The following is a 19,148-nucleotide window of genomic DNA, read 5'->3' as shown; positions in this document are numbered from 1 at the left end:
TCCGTGCACGGATGCCGGATGATGCCCAACTAGATATTGATGCAAATGTCTGTCTTCACCCGTAAAAGAGCTGGGGCTGCGACTGCCTCATTGCTGTGCTGCGTCAAAGTTGAGCCAGGCGGCCGACTTTTTTTTTTTTTTTTTTTTTTTTTTTTTTTTTTTTTTTTTTTTTTTTTTAAGAAAAAAAATCCTGCAAGCTTCGAGACAGCAAGTCAGGAGGGGGGGGCACCCCCGCCAATTGGCTTCTTCACCACTTGTTCAAGCAGCCTTTCCGCCTCAGAGCTGCGCTGCTTGGCGTATAATTCATTTCATCTAGATGCTGCCTGGCCTGACAGCCGGCCATTTCGCTCACCAGAGACGTGGCAGGCAGCCCCGTTGGAGACCCTCAGTTTCTTTGCTTTCCTTCTTCATGAATCGGTTTGTTCCGCGCCCGGAGGAAGAACACGGCCGGCCCAAACAGCGCCAATCTTGTTTTCCTCCGCCTACCTCCGCATGCTGCCGATGAGTTCCCGCTGCGCCTCGCGGTCCCGTGCCCCGTCGCTCAAGCTTCCCACGCTCCGCAGGTCGCCCACCACATCCTTGGCCTTGCCGAAGTAGACCTCCTGCAGTAGATTGCGCATCTTGAGCTCCATGTCCTCCACCAGGCGGCCGACGTTGGCGATGTGGCTGTCGTCCGTGTCCACCGGGAGGTCCTGCTCCACCTGCCGCGTCATGTTGCCGCTGAGGTCCATGTCCCCCAGGCTAGTGTCCGCCGTCGAGAGCGAGAGGATGACTGTCGAAGTGAGCTTGTAATGCGTCGTTCGTCCCCGCTCAATGGCCTCGAAGACGTGGATAGAGTCCCAGACGCCCTCAGTGGTGCGACCTGGTGTAGCTGCTGAATTTCCCCGGCGCCCAAAGGAAAAAAAAAAAGGCCCCGTCTTGTCAGTACAGGTGGGAAGAAAAGCCCCAGCTTTGGGGAGGGACGGGAGGCAGAACTTACACTTTTTCAAAAGAACCACTCCGGCGAAGCCGTCATCCAGGTTCCAAAAGTATACGCTGCTGACGCCGCCTTCGTAATACAGATCCCGGTAGATGTCAAACGCCTCATTGGCCTTGACTTCCATCTTCCTCACTCTTTCGCTCGGGATTGCTCCCTCGCCAGCGCCCTCGCTTCCGGCCGCGCCGACACCCCCCGGCCCGCCTTCGTCAAGAGGCGGATCAAACTGATTCGACCACGGGGACCGGTAGCTGTCCCCGTCGCGGTTGTAGTCGCACAAGAGATACTCCCGGCCGGACTGCTTGCAGCGTCTCACGGTCAGGGGCTGGTCGACGGAGGAGAGGAGGTCTTCCGTCAAGTCTGGGGCGAGGGAGATGATGGCGTTGAGGTGGTCGGCCGTGTGCTTGGGGTTGAGGCGCCGAAGGAGGTCGCTGTCGGAGAATCAGTCAGCAAGTCTGCCGTCAGGCGACTGGGCGTGAACGGCCAGTGGTACGAGGGAAAAGAACGAAAAGAGAAAAAAAAAGGAAAGAAAGAAAGAAAAGCATCACGTACAGGGCAGAGTCGAAGGGGTCAAAGTCGGCCATTTCATCGAGCTTGATATGCCTCTTTTGGATGACTCGATGGGTTGACGTGCAACTTGTCGCAGATCCCACCAACTCCTCCTGGCGCAGCGGGGTTGTAGACCGCCCCACCCGAGCTCTTGTTATCGATAGGTTATCGGTTGGACAACTACGTCTGGTACTGTACAGCGTTCTCGATATGTATTGCACTACATTAGGTACCTATGTACAAAGCATCCTCTTTGTCGAGACTTGAATTGATACTTCCGAGTGCCGATGCCTAAGAGGCTTATTTATCAACCAGCCACAGATGCGAACCTTGGAGAGGTACTCACATCCCTCCCGTCTCTTCTACCTACCTCCTAGATAGACGGAGGCAGCGATTTTTTTTTTGCTATCCAGCAAGCACCACTTCCCCGGATGAAGAAGCCATCGCAACAGGCTCGCCCGGATTGGCTGCCCGACCAAAACTTGCGACGACGACGGGGCCATCTTCGAGCCCACAGGGTTGCGCCACCATGCAACCACGCATATCAAGGCGCGTTACACCGACGGCGATTCCATCCCGGAAAGCAAAGCAGAGCCTCGGGAACTTGGCTACATGAGAATTCTGCGGGTTCAATGCGCACATCTCCTTGGCGAGCCTGCATCTCGCACAGGCAGGCACATGCAGTTTCTACCCGCCTTCTCAGGAAACTACCCAAGACACTACAAGACCAAACCAAACTTTTGTTCAACGTGGGACAATCCGGCCCAGGGGTGCAATGTAATGCTATGCAAGGCAAGGCAAGGCAAGGCAAGGCAAGGCAAGGCAAAAGCTCCAGTCGTCAGGCCAAGAAATACTCCCCGCCAAAGCGTCCAATAGTAATCTCCCCGTCCGCAAAAGTCAAATATACCAACGCCTTGCCTGCCCCAGGAGTATGCATCCAGCACCTATAAAGCAGCAACGCCCAGATTCCAAACCCGAAAAAGACAAGCAAGCCAGCAGATAGCCCGGTGGGGGGGGGGGGGGGGGCGGGAACCCCCGAACTGCTTCACAACTTGAAGGTTTCCTTACAACTCGACAGCCTGTTCAAACACTCCAAGGCCTCGCATCCGCTTTGTCGCCACCGAAGGACCAGTGAACCCGACGGACGCTCCGTGTAATCAGATACATGCTGTTAATTTGTCAAGCTGAACCCGAAACAAGACAATAATGATAGCAAATGGGGACTGATCATGAGGTGAGAAGGAGCGAGAGTCGGAGGTGCCGTCGATTCATGGCAAAGCCATTCGCTTGCTTGATGCGTGGGGAAGGGGGAAAGGGAAGGGGAAAGGGAGGGGAAAGGGGTGGGGAGAAGCACATGGGGGGGAAATCGCGGAGCAATCAGAATCCCATTGCAAATCTCAATCAGTCAATCAACTTTTTGCAAACCAGGCATGCTGCCCGCTCCGTCCAAACGCGATCGCCAACCTCAATGTTGGGTCTCAAGTCGGTAATCTCCCATACCATAGGTCCGTCGCTCATTCGGAGGCTTGCTTCGAAAAGCCCCTCGTACGGCTTGTCTTCCACAGTCTTCTTTCCGCGGCCTTTCTTCGTGGATGCTGATTTCGGGGTCTTTGCTGACAAGGAGTTGGGTGGCCCGGGGGTCGGTGTTTGCGTGGCAGCTTTTGGTGTGCCCTCGTTGCTCCTTGTCCGAGGCGTGTGGTCGCCGCCATTCTGGCTGGGCCCTTTGACGGCGATTGCGGATTGCGCGCGCTCTTCTTGGTTGTTCTCGCTCGGCGTCAGTGGTCGGCGGATTGGGAGCGTGTCGGTCTCTACCTTTACAGGCGACTCGGCAAGGCTCTCGGATTTGTGAGGTATATCCGTCCCAAGGCGCTCGTATACTTGCGTCAAAACGTCATGAAGCAGGCACTCGTAGTGCAGCCAAGTGCCGCAGTCTGGGCTCGTACAACCGATCAGGGTCTTGTCGGGATTTGCAGGGGTTTGGCATTTGCAAGTCAACTCGACAGACTGTGTTTGGGTCGAGCACAGTTTAGTCAGGGATAATGCGCACGCGACGGATTGCAAGGGGAAAGGACGAACCGAGATTTGAGACGTTCGGCAGTTGAAGGCCTGTCTCCAGTATAGAGCATCCTGGACCTCCTCGTCATCGGATTCAATCCATTGATGCACAGTTGCCTTCATGGCGACGCTTACGACGTTGATGACATCCACTGCAAAGCGCCGTCAGCGTCGAGGAGTAAGTATCAGGTAAAAGTCGAAGTAGGGAAGAAGAAGAAGAAGAGACGACGAAGAGGAAGAAGGACATTAAAGCAGCGCAGGCAAGAATGTATTGCGCCTTACTGTGGTTGGAAGCTATGAGCTCGTTGTTTCCGTGGTATGGCTGACGACCGCTGATGGATTTTTTACCGTCCACTGTACCAGAAGGCAACTCATCTGGAGAGTACATCCAGTAAATCCGGGCATATACGTGATGCTCGTCTGACGCCCTGACTTCTAGGATCCTCGCAACCCAGTAGTCTGCCGATTGCAGCAGGTTCTCGCCGTCCGAGCTCTTGCCCGTCGCCTTTTGCCGCTCAATGGTTGTGTCGTTTGCGACGTAAACAAAATCGTCGTTACAATACTTGTAGCCATTTACTGATTTGCCCCCCGCCCACCAACCAAACCCCCCCCCCGGCAAGGTCAGCTTGGTCAGTACTCCCATCAAGGCAGGCTCGGGGCGGTTGGCCCGCCGGCCACTCGACGTCTCAAGATGGATTCAGGTGCAACGAGCTCCAAACGGCATGCACTTACAGACAAAACTGTTGTAGCGCGTCATGTCTAGCCATCGCTTGCGGGGCTCGATTGCGTATGATAGGTTCATGGATTGGTTGGACTTGAATTTCCCCCTCGGCTCAAACGGCGACATCTGGACCAGCTCCTTCTTGGTGGTGCTGACAACCGCGCCGCCATCGTCGTCGCCGTCGCGCTTTCGCCTCTTTGGTATGTGGTCGCGCTCTTCGGAGCTGGGGGCTGCGACCATGGTTACGGTGAAGGGGCAATCGGCGCGGTTTTCGTCCGTGACGGCGTGAGTCCGCTTCCGAGATTTGGAGCTCATGGCGGGCAATTGAGACGCGATGTAAGGAGTCGAGATGAAGGGGGGGAAGAAGAGCAAAGAGCGCGCTGCGTTGGCGCTCGCTTCGATGGGCGACAGTCGCGTGTCGAAGAAGGCGAAAAAAAAAAAAGAGAAAAAAAAAGAAAGAAAGAAAGAAAGAAAGAAAAAAGAAACAGAAGCAGAAGGGGGGGGGGGGGGGAAGCAAAGGGATGTGGAGTAGGCGAGAAAGTGGGAGGTTATTCGCGACGATTGCTTGTGGGTGAGGCTAACGGGCGAATCAGACGTGACTGGAAGGTAAAAAGGCAGGCAGCCAAGAGGAACTTGGCAGTGCTCAGTACGGAGTACTCTGTAGATCTGTAAATGATGGACGGAGGCAGAGGTGCAGAGGAGGGCATGCATGGCCTGATGGCCTGTGTCTGTGGGTGGAACGGCTGTGGTCGGTCTGGTGGGTAAAAAGGCCTGAAACTTTGAAGGGAGCGTCGAGGGCGCGCCGTGCAGTCACCCACCTCCCGGGTGACCCGCCTTATACCTCCTACAGGTTAGGTACCGCGAGGCACCTGCTTAGGCTAGTAGGTAGATAAGGTACCTAGGTACCTAGGTAGGTCGGTAAGGTAGGTACCTAGGCAGAGGTAGGCGGTACCACATTGCGTGCGGACTTGTGCTGCCATGGAAGCTACCTAATGTAGTAAATAGCAAATAGTACGGACTACCATGTGCAACCCAGTATTGACTTTACGCCCAGCCTGCAACCAGACGTCCCTCAAAAGCTGCGGGCGGTCCTCTCAGCCTGTGTTGTAATGCCGATATCAGAGGATAGGTACCTCCTACCTTAGGTTCCTTTAGGAAGGTACCTGCCCCCTAGCCTACGGTACCTAGCACCAGGTACCCGTCGACCCGGCACGCATCATGTACCAGGTACACCTCACTACGGGACTGCGAGCGGGCACTGGATGTGGCGGTCATCTCTGGCTAGCCGCCGAGTTTTGGGCCCAGCCGTCATCCCACTGAGCCAACTAGCGCGCCAAGACGTCAAAGTCAACTCTGCCCGCCAAGGCTAGCTTTTTCCAACCTCCAAAAAAAAAAAGGGCGTGGTGCATCGAGGGTGAGTCCGTCGATAGCTGGTGGCTGGTGTTTTGCTTGCTTGCTTGCCTGCCAACCTTGTACTCCCCCCGGAGTACTCCGTACGGCTAGATCATGGAAGCTGCCCGCCACCTGTCAGCCCCAATCATTCATGCAATCGGGCTTGGGCGACCAGGGAAGGGAGGCCTGGGGCTTCAAACGGCAACTGGCTGGGGCCTTGTAGAGGCAAAAATAAAATAAGAGCTGGGTACGGAGTACATGTACATACCTACCTCCAGTCCGTCCTAACCTAGGCTCAGCACCCTCGTGCGTAACGCCGTGCCCAAAGAAAAGAAAAATGCCGAGCATAAGCTTGAGCTTTCCTGGCAGTCTACCTGGTTCTGCCAAGGTCTGCCCAGTTCTGGGCCCCCTTTTTTTTTTTTTTTTTTTTCCTTTTTTTTTTTTCCTTTTTCTTTCTTCCCCGCTATCCACTGCTGAAAGGACTTTGCTACCACCAAAACGCCTCGAAATGCCAGCATCAAATGACAAGCTCAAACGGGCTTCCCATGCTGCATGCAGCCCTGGTCTGCTCGTCAACCTTGCCGCACCCCGTCCTGGCCCTCCATCAACCCGTGGCTTTCTGTTGCGCAAACGTCGCGCCCTTCAATCCTTGCCGCGAGGCTCTCACCTTCCCTCTTGCCCCTCTCCACGTCGATCAGCCATATCAGTGGCGCAGGGAGTCCGACCAGAGCCGCCAGGAACCAAAAGGCTGGCCGAATGCTTCCCATCTTGTCGATAATGGCGCCCACGATTGCCGGGCCAAACACGCTCGACCCCTTGTCCGTAATCGCGTACAGTGCGTAAAAGGCCGCCTCTGATCCAGGAGGAATCAGCTCTCCGTACAGCGAGCGACAGTAGCTGCTCAGGCCGCCCATGACAAGGCCGTATATGGCGGCAAGAGGGTACATCTCCCATGGTTGCTGAAGGCCAATCACGCCCCAGCGCTGGACAAGGGGTAGATAGCCCGCCAGGCCGTAGAGGGGGATGAGTTCGAATAAGCCGATGCAGACCAGGATGGTCTGATGGGCTTTGAGGCCGAGGGCCCGAGAAACCCAGGGCCATCCAAACGCGCCGGTAATTCCCGCCATGGTTGTCATGACGTTGATCATGCCAAGCGCCCAGGGTCGCATGTGCAGCTGCGTCTTGGCGAACAGAATTGCCGTGGAAGATGTTGTGGCAATGGCATCGGAAAGGAGGAACCAGCCGGCCAGAAACAACATGATGTCTGCCAGTCGCCTGGCTTGCTGAACGGTCCTAAACAGAGACTTCCACGCGTGGGTCAGGTACGGTGCAAATCCAAGCGCCCCTTTACGGCCGCCGTTGACCAGTGGTAGTGGTGGCCCAGGCCTGGGCCGCAACCAGAGAGCCGACGGGACGGTGAAGATGGCCCACCAGGAACCAATCAGCAGCAGGACTACTCGTTGGGACCACGTCGTGTTCTTCATGGCAACGAGAATGCCGATGGACAGACATTGGACAAACAGAGCTGCCGTATAGCCGATGCCCATGCCCATGGCTGACACTCTGGCTGATATCTGGAGCTCCTTTGAAGTGATTTCTTGCTCCGAGGACGCCTTTTGCAGTCGTCTCCATCCCGACAGCGCATCATCTTCGTGAGGCAAAAGTGGTGATGCAGGATGCGCGCCGTCATCTTGCAAAGCCCCGCTCGGGTTGGTCAGCGCGCGCGACTCTGACCCAGGACCCTCCGGATCCAACGTGTTTCTTCGCCGAAAGGCATCGATTAATTCGGGATGGTTTCGTACGAGGAGCGGTAAGAAGGAGTTTAGCAGGACAAAAGACGCCCCGAACGACGTGTTGGAAAGGATGGTCAGCAGAGCGCCGACAATGTAGGTTTGGCTGCTGATGAATACGTAGCACATGACGGATAGAGCGCCTGCCCAGGCGAAGGCGAGAAGAAGCTTCTTTCGGTAATGCCCATGATCCGCCGCGCAGCTGATGCTCACCACCAGCAACGCTTGCAGCAGCACGCTGACCGAGAATGTGTACATGGCAAAGCTTGCCGTGTTGATTTCAAGACCCAGAAGATAGACGACGCACTGCCCTTGGCCACCTTGGTCTCTGTTGTCGCTCGATCCGCACGGCTTGTCGGGATTCGCCAGGAGAACGCCATTTTCGCGAGCCAGGGTTTCCAGCAATATGGGGATGAATGAGCCTGGCAGTAGAGGATGGATCAGCGTTGGGGGATGGAAGAAATGCTTTGCTTTGCTGATAAACACAGGGCCATGTGCACGCGAGCCAAGTCCATCCAAGCCAGACGAAGACGGGCGAGAGGCCATACATGGCAGTTTGGTCCTGGCCTGCCGACCTGCTTGGGGCGGACACGTTCGGTGAAGAAGGAACTGCGGCCCTCGTCGGCGACACTTGGTCCAGTCAACTTACCGATTCCGCACACGACGTATACCTCTGCCGCGAAGCCGTACATGTACCAGCCGAGCAACTCCTTGCGGCTGGTGGGCCGGGCATCACGACCCAGGTAAGGAGGTGTGCCAAGCGACGGTAGATCGCTTTCGCTGCTCCGGGAGCTCATGGTGGCGTGTGTGGAGGATCGCTCGTCATCAGCCTCGAAAGATGAGCTCGTAAAGGAGCGATACGACGACAGCCTCGAAAGAATGGACAAACCAGACCAGTGTCGGCGCCCACGAAGCCCTGGACGGCTGAGTTGACCAGCTTGCAGGGGCATGGTGGGGCAAAGGGGGGGGGGGGGGCTCTCAGCTGGAGGCCCAGACCCAGGCATGTACGGAGTATGTAGCCACCCCAAGCTGGCTGGGGGCTGGTCAGCGGGTCAGGGTCAGCGGGGTCAGGGTCGGGGTCGGCGGTCGGGGTCGGCGGTCGGGCCCCCGGAGCCACGGCTCAAGCCTCCCTCCAGCAGCAGTCAATGAGCACAGGTCCAGCGACTTGTCGCACACACTGGACGGCGGACATATCCCATCGACGCTTACCTGCTCCGTTGCGCCCGTCGTCGCTGTAACCAGTCTGGTCCGCCTGGTCTGGTGTACTTACTCGAGCGTGGTTGGTGGAGCTTGGGCTTGGAATCGAGTTTGCTTTGCTGTCTGGCAACTCGGCACTCGGCGCAATGTAGGACAACTCAAGTTTCCATTAACCATGCATGGTCTGGTTGGGTTGGCGAGCTATATATCTGCTTCGGAGACGCCGACCCCCCGCTCGCAAGATCGTCATAGCTCCTCCCTCTTCGCATCCCATGTTCCCAAAGGGATGTCTGCGCAATGCTTCCATCGTGGATTCACGGGTTGCTGTTCAGCCCGCTGGCCAATGCGTGATAAGCCAGACAGCGCCGCTAGCCAAGACTTGCTTAGGACGGCCACTGTCTATCCTTGTCTTGCATTCGTCCGCTCTTCTCTGGTGGCTACCAACCACCCAGCATTTTCCGTTCCATTGGAAATGGATCGCCTCGAACCCACCTAGAGCCTACCATCCCGGTCTCGTCGTCTTGTCAGGCGGGGGTGGCAAAGAAGACGATAAAGAAAGAAGCATCACTTGGTGGGGACGGGCCCTGCCCTTCCAGGTGTGGGTGATTCGCGCTGGCAGAAGCCAGCCAGTCGTGAAATCGCCATGCGGGGGAAAAAAAAGAAACAAAAGAAAAGATGAACCTGCGACTAGCAACCTTTGGCTTTGATACATGTACAAGTGAAACATGTTGGACCCTTCAAAACGCTTTGAATACCAACTACATAGTAAGAAAGTTGGCGGAAGAGCATGAAATGGGACGTCTGGTATTATCATTAGAAAGAAAAATTACACCACTTGAAAACCCGGCACGTGGTGTGCTTGTCGCAAAAGGAAAAACGAGGCAAATCTCCAGAACGGGCGCTTCACTTCTTGAAGACGGCCAGGAGTTTCTGCTTCAACTTGTCCGCCAACCCGACCGGTGTCTCCGTCTCGTTCGCGGCCGGCCTTTGCGCAGCCTTCTTTCCGTGGTCGTGCGCGAGGTGCTCGTTTCCTGCGCCGCCGCGACCGGTGTGGTAGTCTTGCTTGTCGAGACTGGCGCGGTACGCCGCGTCGGGAATCACGTCCTGATCTTTGCGCGGCGTGGGAGCCCTTCCAGCGTCCGCGATGTTGCCAGCACCTGCGAAACAGACAAACCCCGTCAGTCTTTGCAAACCACCACGGGAACAGAATCTAGGGCCCGTTGCGAGCCAATCTCCGCCATTGCCTTTGCTCCCCCCCCGGGGGGGGGGGGGGGGGCAGGGCAAGCAGCATAGACAGGGATTTGTATGAATGGCAATCGATCAGTGGCAGCCTCACCTCCCCGGCCAGCACTGTAGGCACCGTCACCGTGACTCCCCTCCACCCCCGCACGAACAACTTCCCCGTCACCGTATTCGGTTGGATCCTCGTTGATGTTGCCGGCTCCACCTCTGCCGTGGGATACTTCGACGGCCATGACTCCGTGGTGCGCGAACGTGGATTTGACTGTTGTGTGTGGTATCCGTGGGGGGGGGGGGGGGGTTGTGGTTTCTGCTGCTGTGAAGCGCGAAAAGCGTCTGCCGGTCGGGAAGCGAGGCTGAGCCTGGAATTTTAAAGGCCAGCTCTGTCGGGTGCTCCGTAGCAGTGGCGGCAGCGGCAGCGGCAGTAGTACTCCGTAGGCTGTGTTCAAAAGTTTGACGGGTTGCACTCGTGGCGCCGTCATCCGCGATGCGTCTTGATAAGGGAAGATAGCATCTCATCCCCCCGTCGCCGAATCGAAACGCCAGGTGCTGGCCTGGACGCCGCCACCTTCAGCTTTCCTTGATCCTGCAATCATGACGGGAGGGAGGTATCGATTGCGTGGCGCCAGCAACCCCTCGGACCAGACAGCTGCCAACCCAACTGCCCACTATCGATTGTGTGTCTGGTGCTGGTGCTTTGGCCAGCGTCGAGGGCGGACCTATCAGCGGCGGGCGAAGAGTGCTCGAGTAGGTATAGACGCTATGGTCTCTACAAAGGTTAGGCAGGGATTCAGTTACTGTACTATTGATGATGGTGGACTTGCCATATCAGAATATCAATGCTTCTACTCTGGTGGGGCTGCTGAGCCTCAAGGGATGAAAGCTGGGCATCCGCTCTCCACTCATTTGCCGAGACAACCAGCAAGGTACCTACCTAGGTACCTGGTACCCAAGGTATGAACTCGGGTACGAAATCGGTGCTCCGTTAACGGAGACAAGCTTGAGCTGGCTACCGAATAGGTACCTTAGGTACTCAGCTGCTTGAAATCCCGCACTCTTACTCCGTAGTCTGATTGCCTACTCCATGGGACTTGGCATCCACATGTTCGACACATCACCAACTCTTTGTCATGATACCCATCCATATGTGCAGAAAACGTGCTGCAACACCGCAACCATGCCCTGCAACTGGATATCATGGCTTGCACTGACATCAAGAACTAATGCTAGCTAACTCTGCCTTCCATACCCTCCATCGGCACGCGCCTATGCAACAAGGAGCAGAGTCAGATCCTTCAACAACAGTCAAATACGAGGCAAGTTCATACTCATGACGCCCTCCCTGCTTGCCCTATCTGCAGGATTTCGCCAGTCAACGCCTCATCACTTCTCAGCACGGGCCACGATGCGCCATCCGCTTTCCCCAGCGACACCTCCAGCTTGGTTCCCAGGATTTTGAACGTCGATTTGCTTGGATCAATTTTACCGTAGAGAGGTATTTCCGCCTTGAGCCGCTTGGGTGGGGAATCGGCCGTTACTAAGTCTAGCATGATGTGCCTATCGTCGAAGCTTACTTTGGCGGTTTCCTTGACGATTTTTTTGAGAAAAAAGGACGCAATGACACTGGTGGCAGTCTGATAATAGTCATGTCTGGTGGGAACCGCCACGTGTTAGATTCAGTCCATCACAGCCTGCTATTGCGGCAAAAGTTGGAATGAGACGTACCTAGCGCTCGTCAAAATTTCCTCCCCAGATGAGCCCGAGTTGTTCTTTTTTTTGCCGCTCCCGATGAACAGGTGTCGGTCCTTTGTTTTACATCCTTCAATTTTCATGAACTGGTCAAACTCTAGGACTCGCCGCTTGCAACAGGAGTATCCCTTGCTGCCCTCATGGAAGATGGGCACGCCAGGATGATGCACACATCTCTCCCCGTCTCTCGACCTCCCAGTTGTGTAGGTTTGTCCGCATTTTCGTCGCCGACATATTGCCCCATCAGGAATCTCCATGCTGGGCTCGTCATCTTCCGTTTCTGGAGCAGGAGGAGGCGGCGTCGGGGCTGACTGAGCGGGTTGGACAGGTAGCCGAGGAGGTGGTGTTGCCGAGGGAGAGGCTGTGGTCAAGGACTCTATCTTCTTTGAGAGCGCCACATCATCCTCTTTCCGCCTTTCATCGACCGGGGGAGGAACGTCTGTGGTAGAATGGACGCCGGTTGTGCATGGAGGGATGCTCAAGAATTCGTCAAACGTCAGGACACGGGGTTTGCAACATTTCCATCCTATGAAACCCGCAGGTAAGCAATGAATGCAGTGCTTCAGAAGCATCACAAAGGAATTCAGTTATCCTCTCATGCAACCCCCTTGCTGGGCGCAGACATACCTTTCTGCCCTTCGTGGAAGATGGGAGGGCCGGGGTGGTATTCACATTTTTCTGCGGCGTCTCTGAATTGCTTGCCACAGCCTTGGTGGACACATTTCTGCGTTGTAGCCATGGGTCTGTCTGTAGTGTAACAGAGCCAACTGTGAATGGCTAAGCTTGGTTAAGCTTCACGCGAGGCACAGGAAATGAGAGGTTTTATCGTCCTTTCGATTCCTGGGAATTGGGTTTAACGGCGAGTAAAAGCGTTTAATCCTTGTCGTTGTCTTCGCGAGGCTTGTTAGTGGAGTGACCGTGGGATGTTCTAGAAGAGTGTACAGAGTACGGAGTAACAGTACAATCATCTGGGGCTTGTGGCGCCTCTTCTTGGAAGCTGGCCCGAGCAGGTTGGGTACCTGAGGTAAGTACCTAGAGGTACCTAAGGGATAGGTAAGGTACCTAAGGTGGTACCTACCCATCCCTATCTCCTTGGGTTCCTGGCCATATTACTGCGTACTCCGTACGGAATAGAATAGGCTCACTCTATTCGTATGTACTATGTGAATGGGGCTTTCCATTTGCACCCAGCCCATCCGCCGATTCAAGAGGAATCAGGTTCGTATTTTGACAGCTATTCGGGAAGCTGAATGCATACTGAATGGTCCTTTCCACTACTCCGTACGCGGTAACAGGAAGGTCACCCGCCGTTCGGCAAACTGTACTCCGTACATCATCCCTTCAACTGCGGCAATCATGTTCGTTTCTCGCCGCCTGCTGCAAGCCTGCAGAATCACCCTTTTCACACGCGATAACTGCGGTCTATGCGCGCAAGCCAAGAGCGTCCTCTCCAAGGTCTGGGATAGGCGACCGTTTGCTTACAAAGAGGTGAACCTAGCTCTACCGGAATCAAGGCCGTGGAGAGAACTTTACGATTTCGATATTCCTGTGGTAAGTTGGTTGCAACTTGCAAGGCAATGCCGTATTGTGACGTTAACATTTGACTGTCTGCCGATCAGATACACGTTAACAAATCCGAAGATGCTGAAGAAGCAGTCAAATCCGCCGCCAAAACCGTCAAGCTTATGCATAGCTTCACAGTTGAGCAAGTAGAAGCCAAAATGGACCAAGTGGAAAGACGTGGTTAGCTCTCCTTGAGGCCAGTTTTATTCTCTCGGACAACTTTCATCAACACCAAACCCCCCCACCCAGTTATCAGTACGAACCACTCCTGTCGGGAGAAGGCCCGCCTCGGGAAGCAGCGAATTGCTGCTTGAGCATGTGCTCCAAAGCAGTATAGTCTGTCGACACACTAATCATATCGAAGCCTTGATCGGCGAAAAGCCTAGCCTGCTCACCACTCGTGGCGTATATGCCACACTGCTTACCAGCACTACGGCAAGCCGCAAGGATCCTGGCGATGGCTTCATTGAGCTCTGGAGTCATCTCCCCATTGAGAATGGGGTGACCAATATTGTTGCCTTTTACTCTAATGGTCAGCAGGGGATCTGTTTCTCGCCTTTGCATGGCTTTTGAAAAAATGCCACAGCGTGGCCACTGGGTTCCCTACCTAGATCAAAGGGACCAATGAATAGCACATCAATGCCTTTGACAGAGGCTATCTCGGCGACCTCGTCCAAGGCTTCTTGCGTTTCGATCTGGACCATCGTCAAAAGGGCGTCGTTTGCCTGCTGCAGATACTCCGTAAACGAAGGCACGGGGTGGAATCGTTCAGGGGCGATGGGTGAGCCGAAGCCTCTCTTGCCCCAGGGAGGAAACTTGGCTGCTTGCACAAGCTCCGTGGCTTCTTGTGCGGAGCGCAGCAACGGCACGAGAATCTAGCATAGATAGTCAACAGCCCGCATAGCGTCATTTGTGTAAAGGAATCAAGTTACACCATGGGCACCAGCGTCGAGGGCACCTTCAGCTCAAACGTTAAAATAGTGAGTAGGATTTGCAGAGTGTGAACAACGCACGTTTGACCATCCACGGCTGTCGGTCTGGCAGCCTCACAAGAGGCGCAACGCCCAGGGCTGCAATGGCCGGCACGGCATCATGCATGGCTCCGTCTGCAAAAGGGGTTCTGTCAGTTGACGTGCGTACGAAGAACAGGACGTAGCCAGGGCAGATCCCAAGGTCCCGAACATTGGGAATCGGAACAAGCTAACCATCGATATTTCCATGCTCACAATCAACCATGACCCAATCAACCCCAGATCTTGCCAGCAGTCTTGCGACATTGGCCCCTGGAAGCATCTGCCACATTCCCATGGATTGTTTACCCTGGGCAAAGGCCATTTTAAGCCTGTTGGACGCCTCCATCCCGTACCCCCTCTGTGTCTGCACTTTCGTAAAGGACCGCCCAAGAAACTTGAGTGAAGTAGTCGAGGCGACGCAAGTGCGAGAGTGGAATGGGAAGAGAGACCGTGTCTTTGACGAGGCGCTCATACTCGACGACTGTCTGCTAGAGAACGATACATACTGATGATGGTATTTGTGGGGGTTGAAAGCGAGCGTCTGACCCCTCAGCGACATCGGCCTGCCTACAGGTAGAGACCAGACGGACGACTTTGGATTATGCTTTGACTTGGTTTTATCCACCGCCAGCTCGCTACAGCGGGGTGGGATGCGTGGATCTGGGCAACAGGAGCTAAGCATAGCGATGGCTCGGCGGGAGCTAAATAAAAACAATGTAGCTGCTCATAACCTAGGTGTGTATGTGTTTTGTGCGTCGGGACCAACGTTTAGCCTGCCGAATCAAAAAAGACAAAGGCGATACTTTCACGCGTCAAAATCAGAAACTATGCAGTCACGAATCTGCCCCGTAACAAGACACAAAGAAGAGGAGGTCGGAGACGGCACGAGATGCAATAGTGAACAGCAGACACAGAACGCGCACCACTAGATACCTACCGTTGCGCGTCACGCCTGATTCCATCGTTGGACATCAGTTGTAAGATAACTCGGGATAAATCACCGAGAGGTCTATGACTACCTACCTAGGCACCTACCTAACCTACCTTAGGTTGCGGTGTTTTCTCAGAGCTGACGAGCGGGTGACTGTCACCAGGAGTCAGCTTGGTGCGCCATGTACTGTATGCTCTTTGTCCGGTGCTTGTGATGGCTCCCCTCGTTCAGGTTATAGTTTTATATCTAATGAAACAATAGTATCGCCAAATGAATTCCCCTAGTATATACGCGCCATAATCCGTTCTTATCGTTACGTACGCCGCTTGGCATCTCGCTGGCTTGTTGCCGCATAGCCGGCATTGATCGTCCTAGTTCTAAAGATACACTCCGATAACGCGGGTCGGCATGCTGGTCTGCTCAATGGGGCTTTTTTTTTCTTTTTCTTCTTTCTTATGTTCTGCTTGTTTTGCGGGGGGGTGGAGGGGGCATTGTGTATTCTTCATCCCCCGGATTTCGCTTCGGTGGTGGTGTTCATTACAGATGGTTCGTCACGTCGTCGATTCTCAATCCTGAAGGCAGCTGTTTCGAAAAGAGTTAGCAAGACGGACTGCAGTCAATAATCGCAGGGGAGTAGCATCCAGCGTACCCAAGATAGTCTTCCTTAATGCTTCCAATGGCCCACATCTCCCCGACTTCTGTTCTCGTGCCAATGATTTTGACGCGAACATGTGTGCCAGGTTCAATCACGGTATCCTCGTTGTTGGTGAACTGCGGCGGTGTTGCGTTGGGGTCCCACCTGATATCACTGGGAATAAGCTGTGGCCCAGAGTAAGTTTGTCATGCCCACTGGTGTTTGACTGATGGAAGCAGGTTGTGGCATACATGTGCAGAAACAAACAACCGCAACGGTCCAGCTTGCGCAAAGAAACCCTGTGGGTTGATTGAGTACACAACGGCATCAACCTGCTTCGACATTAGATTCCGGGAAGGCCTGAAAGAAGAATCTGGCCCTTTCATACCGTCTCGCCTTTGAATGGCCGCCAAACGACAGCACGGTAGCCGACGGTGAATTCCGCCAGCCCATTCCCGGGAAGGATCCGGCCTTCGGATATGTCAAAGGTATCCATGATGGAAATTATGTAGTAGCTTCCAGCGCAAGTGCCTTCCACGTCTTTCAGGAGCTTGCTCGTGACCAACTCATGCATGTTGCGGCCGAAATAGGACGGATGCAATGTCACCCTCCGCTCCATATTGTAGAGAAAAAACATGACGGACTATTGCGGACACTGCGGGCGTTGGGAGGCGTTTGCGATTTGATATCAGACTCGGTATCTCATGCCCCGCTGGTTATCGGCTCCTGGCAAATGAAGGATGCGCGAGCGAGCTTTGATCCGACGGGCCCTCAAAAATCCGACATGAATATGACTACCGGGCAGTCGCGATTCGATGGGCAGTCAGCCCGTTGCTGGGGACGGGTGTGGGGAAAAGTCGGAAGACGGGGAGAGATGGGACGAGACACTGTCGTCCGAATTCCTGGAGATTTGCGCGATTGGCTCCCCGGGCGGGAGATACGGGCTGAGGAGGCGGGAGCTTGGCAAAACAAGGCTGAAGAGCAGTTGTGATGATGTCGCGCGGGTGGTTGAAATCTCGTCCAGTGAGAGGGCCGGCCACTAACAAGCTTTAGTTACTCAAGGTACTCCGTACGGAGCACGGAGTAAAGGTATGCCATGCCCTGGTGTAGGAGCAGATGGTCCGTGCGCCGCGGCTGGCCTGTATCGGGTTAGGGCGGAATAGCGTGGCTCTGGCCTACAAAACTTGCGTCTTTTTCTCTTGTATTTCTTCAATTCTGTTGATGCGGAATTGGTAGGACGGAATGAGAGTTAGATCAAGCGGCGCATAAGCCCTGATTTTACAAGGCTGCAGAGCATACTGCGGTCCATGAAATAAGGAGTGGTCAGCTGGCCGCGGTGTCGCGAATGATAAGAGAAAGAGGTCCCGGGATCTAACGGCGCAGAGAAGATGGCCAAGTCAGCTCGGCTTTTTTCCCAGCCTCTTGCTGCAGACCCACATGCAGACACCATATCTGGTGGTCGTCCAGAAGGCAAGAACTACATTGGACCAGAGCGAGTACGGAGAAGGGTGCTCTTCAAAACAATCAATCATGCCGGGCTTGGAGAGGAATATTCAGTCGTGGCTCGTTCCCTTTCCCACGTCCTTTCAAACCAGCAGGAAAATACCGGGGGCACAACAGCCATGACAACCCCCGGAAATGGCCTCGAGCTCCATCCGAGCCCAAAACATGACCGACGCTTATCACAATCGATAATGCGGCGTCGGGCCATGCGGCTCGGAACCCCCAAATTGTGTGTGGCTAGACCCTGTGCGAAAGGACTTGGAGGCTGCAGCAATTACCCAGCGTTTACCCAGCGTTTACGCAGAGTTTACCCACAGTTTACCCAGCGACTGGGAAGTCGCCTTTTGGGTGGGCGTCCAATGGTATTTTGCCTAGCAAGTGGCTAGCAATGCTGAAGCACCAAATGACACATGATGATGATGATGGGTGGCAACGGAATCTTTGTCAGGGAAGGTCCACCTACCAGGTAGGTAGATACCTTAGGTACTCAGAAGCGAGGCACACCAGACGCTTTTTAAACGTTGACGCTGCATGTGTGCATGTGGTCTTTGGTCTGGTGGTGCTATACTCTGTAAACGGGCTAGCAAGAAAACCCCCAAGCCTGTCATTATCCTTCCTTCGCATCGTCCGTTTGCCAAGTCGACTCGCTTCCCGTGGTTTTCTCGCTCCTCCTCCTCCGTGCCAGCCCTCTCCATCCCCTCAGATACCCCTATTCTCCGATTGCTCTAATCGTTGATATTCCCCCTACTTCCCCCCCCCGTTCAGCAAAGTATCTGCTTGCTGCTGCTTCGAGCCCGGGTTCGTCACGGCATAGAGTCTAGCGTCCAGACAGCTCCTTGCCTGGGCTTCTTCTTTTTCCCTGAAAAAGAAGCTGTTTCTTTGCTGTCCCACACCCACTCTCCCCTCTGCGCGCGTCTCGAGTCCTCGCTCCGTCCTCATCGCCGCGTGCCTGACTGAACGGTTTGCCGCCTCCTGCCCACGATCTTCCGGCTTCGCATGCCCACCATGTCGTTGGATTTGGAGCGCCAACTTACCTTCGTGAGCATCACCATCTGCCCAGGTCGTCAAGGCGTTCCGCGGAGCCTCGGATGTTGCAGCTTCCTTCCCACCTGCCCCCCCCCCCTCCTCACTCACTTTTATGCCAGCCTCAGCCCTAGCAGGAACTCGACACGACGTGCACACTACACTAACTGATGTCCTTTTTCTTTTAGTATGGCGCATACCATCATAATTCCGTCAACAAGCTCATCCACATAATATGTGTTCCTGTCATCTTGATCTCGGCATTTTGTATGGTAAGCCGCAACCCGCCACCCGCCTTGCTTTCCCCCCATACAGTGCCGCAGCCCTAACATTCGTTTGTCAGGCTACCTATACCGGACCTCTTGTCGAAACCCCCGACTGGCTCACCGTGCCATATCTGGAACTTAACCTCGGCACCCTTGCGGCTCTTTTATACACTGCTCTTTACCTACTGCTCGAGCCGGTAGCGGGTTTCGTCTTGGCTGCCTTCTGCTTGGCAGGCACTGCTTATTCCAACCACCTTCGAACCGAGGATCCGACCAAGACGCTCCAAATCGCATTAAGTCTGCACGCCGTGGCCTGGATCGCTCAATTTATCGGCCACGGAGCTTTTGAGCGCCGAGCCCCGGCCTTGCTGGATAATCTCATCCAGGCTATCTTCTTGGCCCCGCTCTTTGTCTGGCTCGAGATTTTGTTCACCCTTGGCTACCGTCCGGAGCTTCGGGCTCGCATAGATTCAAGAGTGGAACAAGAAATTGCCAAGTTCAAGGCTGCATCTAAAAGTGGCAAGACCAAGTAACTGCTTTCCAGCAT

The 19,148-nt window shown here is 54.8% G+C and overlaps 9 protein-coding genes across 9 annotated transcripts; 2 read left to right on the top strand and 7 right to left on the bottom strand.

Moving 5' to 3' along the window:
• Nucleotides 1–482: 482 nt before the first annotated feature.
• UV8b_02459 (uncharacterized protein) lies at nt 483–1,560 on the bottom strand (the record flags this gene model as incomplete). Its single annotated transcript, XM_043139957.1, has 3 exons — nt 483–874; nt 980–1,407; nt 1,529–1,560. 3 exons carry the CDS (start codon nt 1,558–1,560, stop codon nt 483–485), a joined length of 852 nt encoding a protein of 283 aa, XP_042995891.1.
• Nucleotides 1,561–2,926: 1,366 nt separating this feature from the next.
• UV8b_02458 (uncharacterized protein) lies at nt 2,927–4,616 on the bottom strand (the record flags this gene model as incomplete). Its single annotated transcript, XM_043139956.1, has 4 exons — nt 2,927–3,529; nt 3,602–3,732; nt 3,863–4,156; nt 4,313–4,616. 4 exons carry the CDS (start codon nt 4,614–4,616, stop codon nt 2,927–2,929), a joined length of 1,332 nt encoding a protein of 443 aa, XP_042995890.1.
• Nucleotides 4,617–6,265: 1,649 nt separating this feature from the next.
• On the bottom strand, nt 6,266–8,433 carry UV8b_02457 (uncharacterized protein; the record flags this gene model as incomplete). Its single annotated transcript, XM_043139955.1, has 2 exons — nt 6,266–7,905; nt 8,133–8,433. The coding sequence occupies 2 exons, from the start codon at nt 8,431–8,433 to the stop codon at nt 6,266–6,268; spliced, it is 1,941 nt and encodes a 646-aa protein (XP_042995889.1).
• A 1,150-nt stretch (nt 8,434–9,583) lies between these two features.
• Nucleotides 9,584–10,155, bottom strand: UV8b_02456 (uncharacterized protein; the record flags this gene model as incomplete). Its single annotated transcript, XM_043139954.1, has 2 exons — nt 9,584–9,837; nt 10,017–10,155. The coding sequence occupies 2 exons, from the start codon at nt 10,153–10,155 to the stop codon at nt 9,584–9,586; spliced, it is 393 nt and encodes a 130-aa protein (XP_042995888.1).
• Nucleotides 10,156–11,247: 1,092 nt separating this feature from the next.
• On the bottom strand, nt 11,248–12,407 carry UV8b_02455 (uncharacterized protein; the record flags this gene model as incomplete). Its single annotated transcript, XM_043139953.1, has 3 exons — nt 11,248–11,569; nt 11,645–12,194; nt 12,296–12,407. 3 exons carry the CDS (start codon nt 12,405–12,407, stop codon nt 11,248–11,250), a joined length of 984 nt encoding a protein of 327 aa, XP_042995887.1.
• A 617-nt stretch (nt 12,408–13,024) lies between these two features.
• UV8b_02454 (uncharacterized protein) lies at nt 13,025–13,416 on the top strand (the record flags this gene model as incomplete). Its single annotated transcript, XM_043139952.1, has 2 exons — nt 13,025–13,219; nt 13,288–13,416. The coding sequence occupies 2 exons, from the start codon at nt 13,025–13,027 to the stop codon at nt 13,414–13,416; spliced, it is 324 nt and encodes a 107-aa protein (XP_042995886.1).
• Nucleotides 13,417–13,483: 67 nt separating this feature from the next.
• Nucleotides 13,484–14,590, bottom strand: UV8b_02453 (uncharacterized protein; the record flags this gene model as incomplete). Its single annotated transcript, XM_043139951.1, has 5 exons — nt 13,484–13,749; nt 13,839–14,106; nt 14,164–14,189; nt 14,245–14,337; nt 14,437–14,590. The coding sequence occupies 5 exons, from the start codon at nt 14,588–14,590 to the stop codon at nt 13,484–13,486; spliced, it is 807 nt and encodes a 268-aa protein (XP_042995885.1).
• A 1,151-nt stretch (nt 14,591–15,741) lies between these two features.
• On the bottom strand, nt 15,742–16,446 carry UV8b_02452 (uncharacterized protein; the record flags this gene model as incomplete). Its single annotated transcript, XM_043139950.1, has 4 exons — nt 15,742–15,757; nt 15,825–15,994; nt 16,061–16,141; nt 16,198–16,446. 4 exons carry the CDS (start codon nt 16,444–16,446, stop codon nt 15,742–15,744), a joined length of 516 nt encoding a protein of 171 aa, XP_042995884.1.
• Nucleotides 16,447–18,317: 1,871 nt separating this feature from the next.
• UV8b_02451 (uncharacterized protein) lies at nt 18,318–19,134 on the top strand (the record flags this gene model as incomplete). The annotated part of the gene is made up of 3 exons (XM_043139949.1): nt 18,318–18,350; nt 18,524–18,607; nt 18,679–19,134. The coding sequence occupies 3 exons, from the start codon at nt 18,318–18,320 to the stop codon at nt 19,132–19,134; spliced, it is 573 nt and encodes a 190-aa protein (XP_042995883.1).
• Nucleotides 19,135–19,148: the final 14 nt, after the last annotated feature.

Source organism: Ustilaginoidea virens, chromosome 2 (genome assembly GCF_000687475.1).
Source record: "Ustilaginoidea virens chromosome 2, complete sequence".
Lineage (NCBI taxonomy): Eukaryota > Fungi > Ascomycota > Sordariomycetes > Hypocreales > Clavicipitaceae > Ustilaginoidea > Ustilaginoidea virens.
The sequence above is the reverse complement of the archived record's forward strand: the minus strand, read 5'-3'. Positions and strand labels throughout refer to the sequence as shown.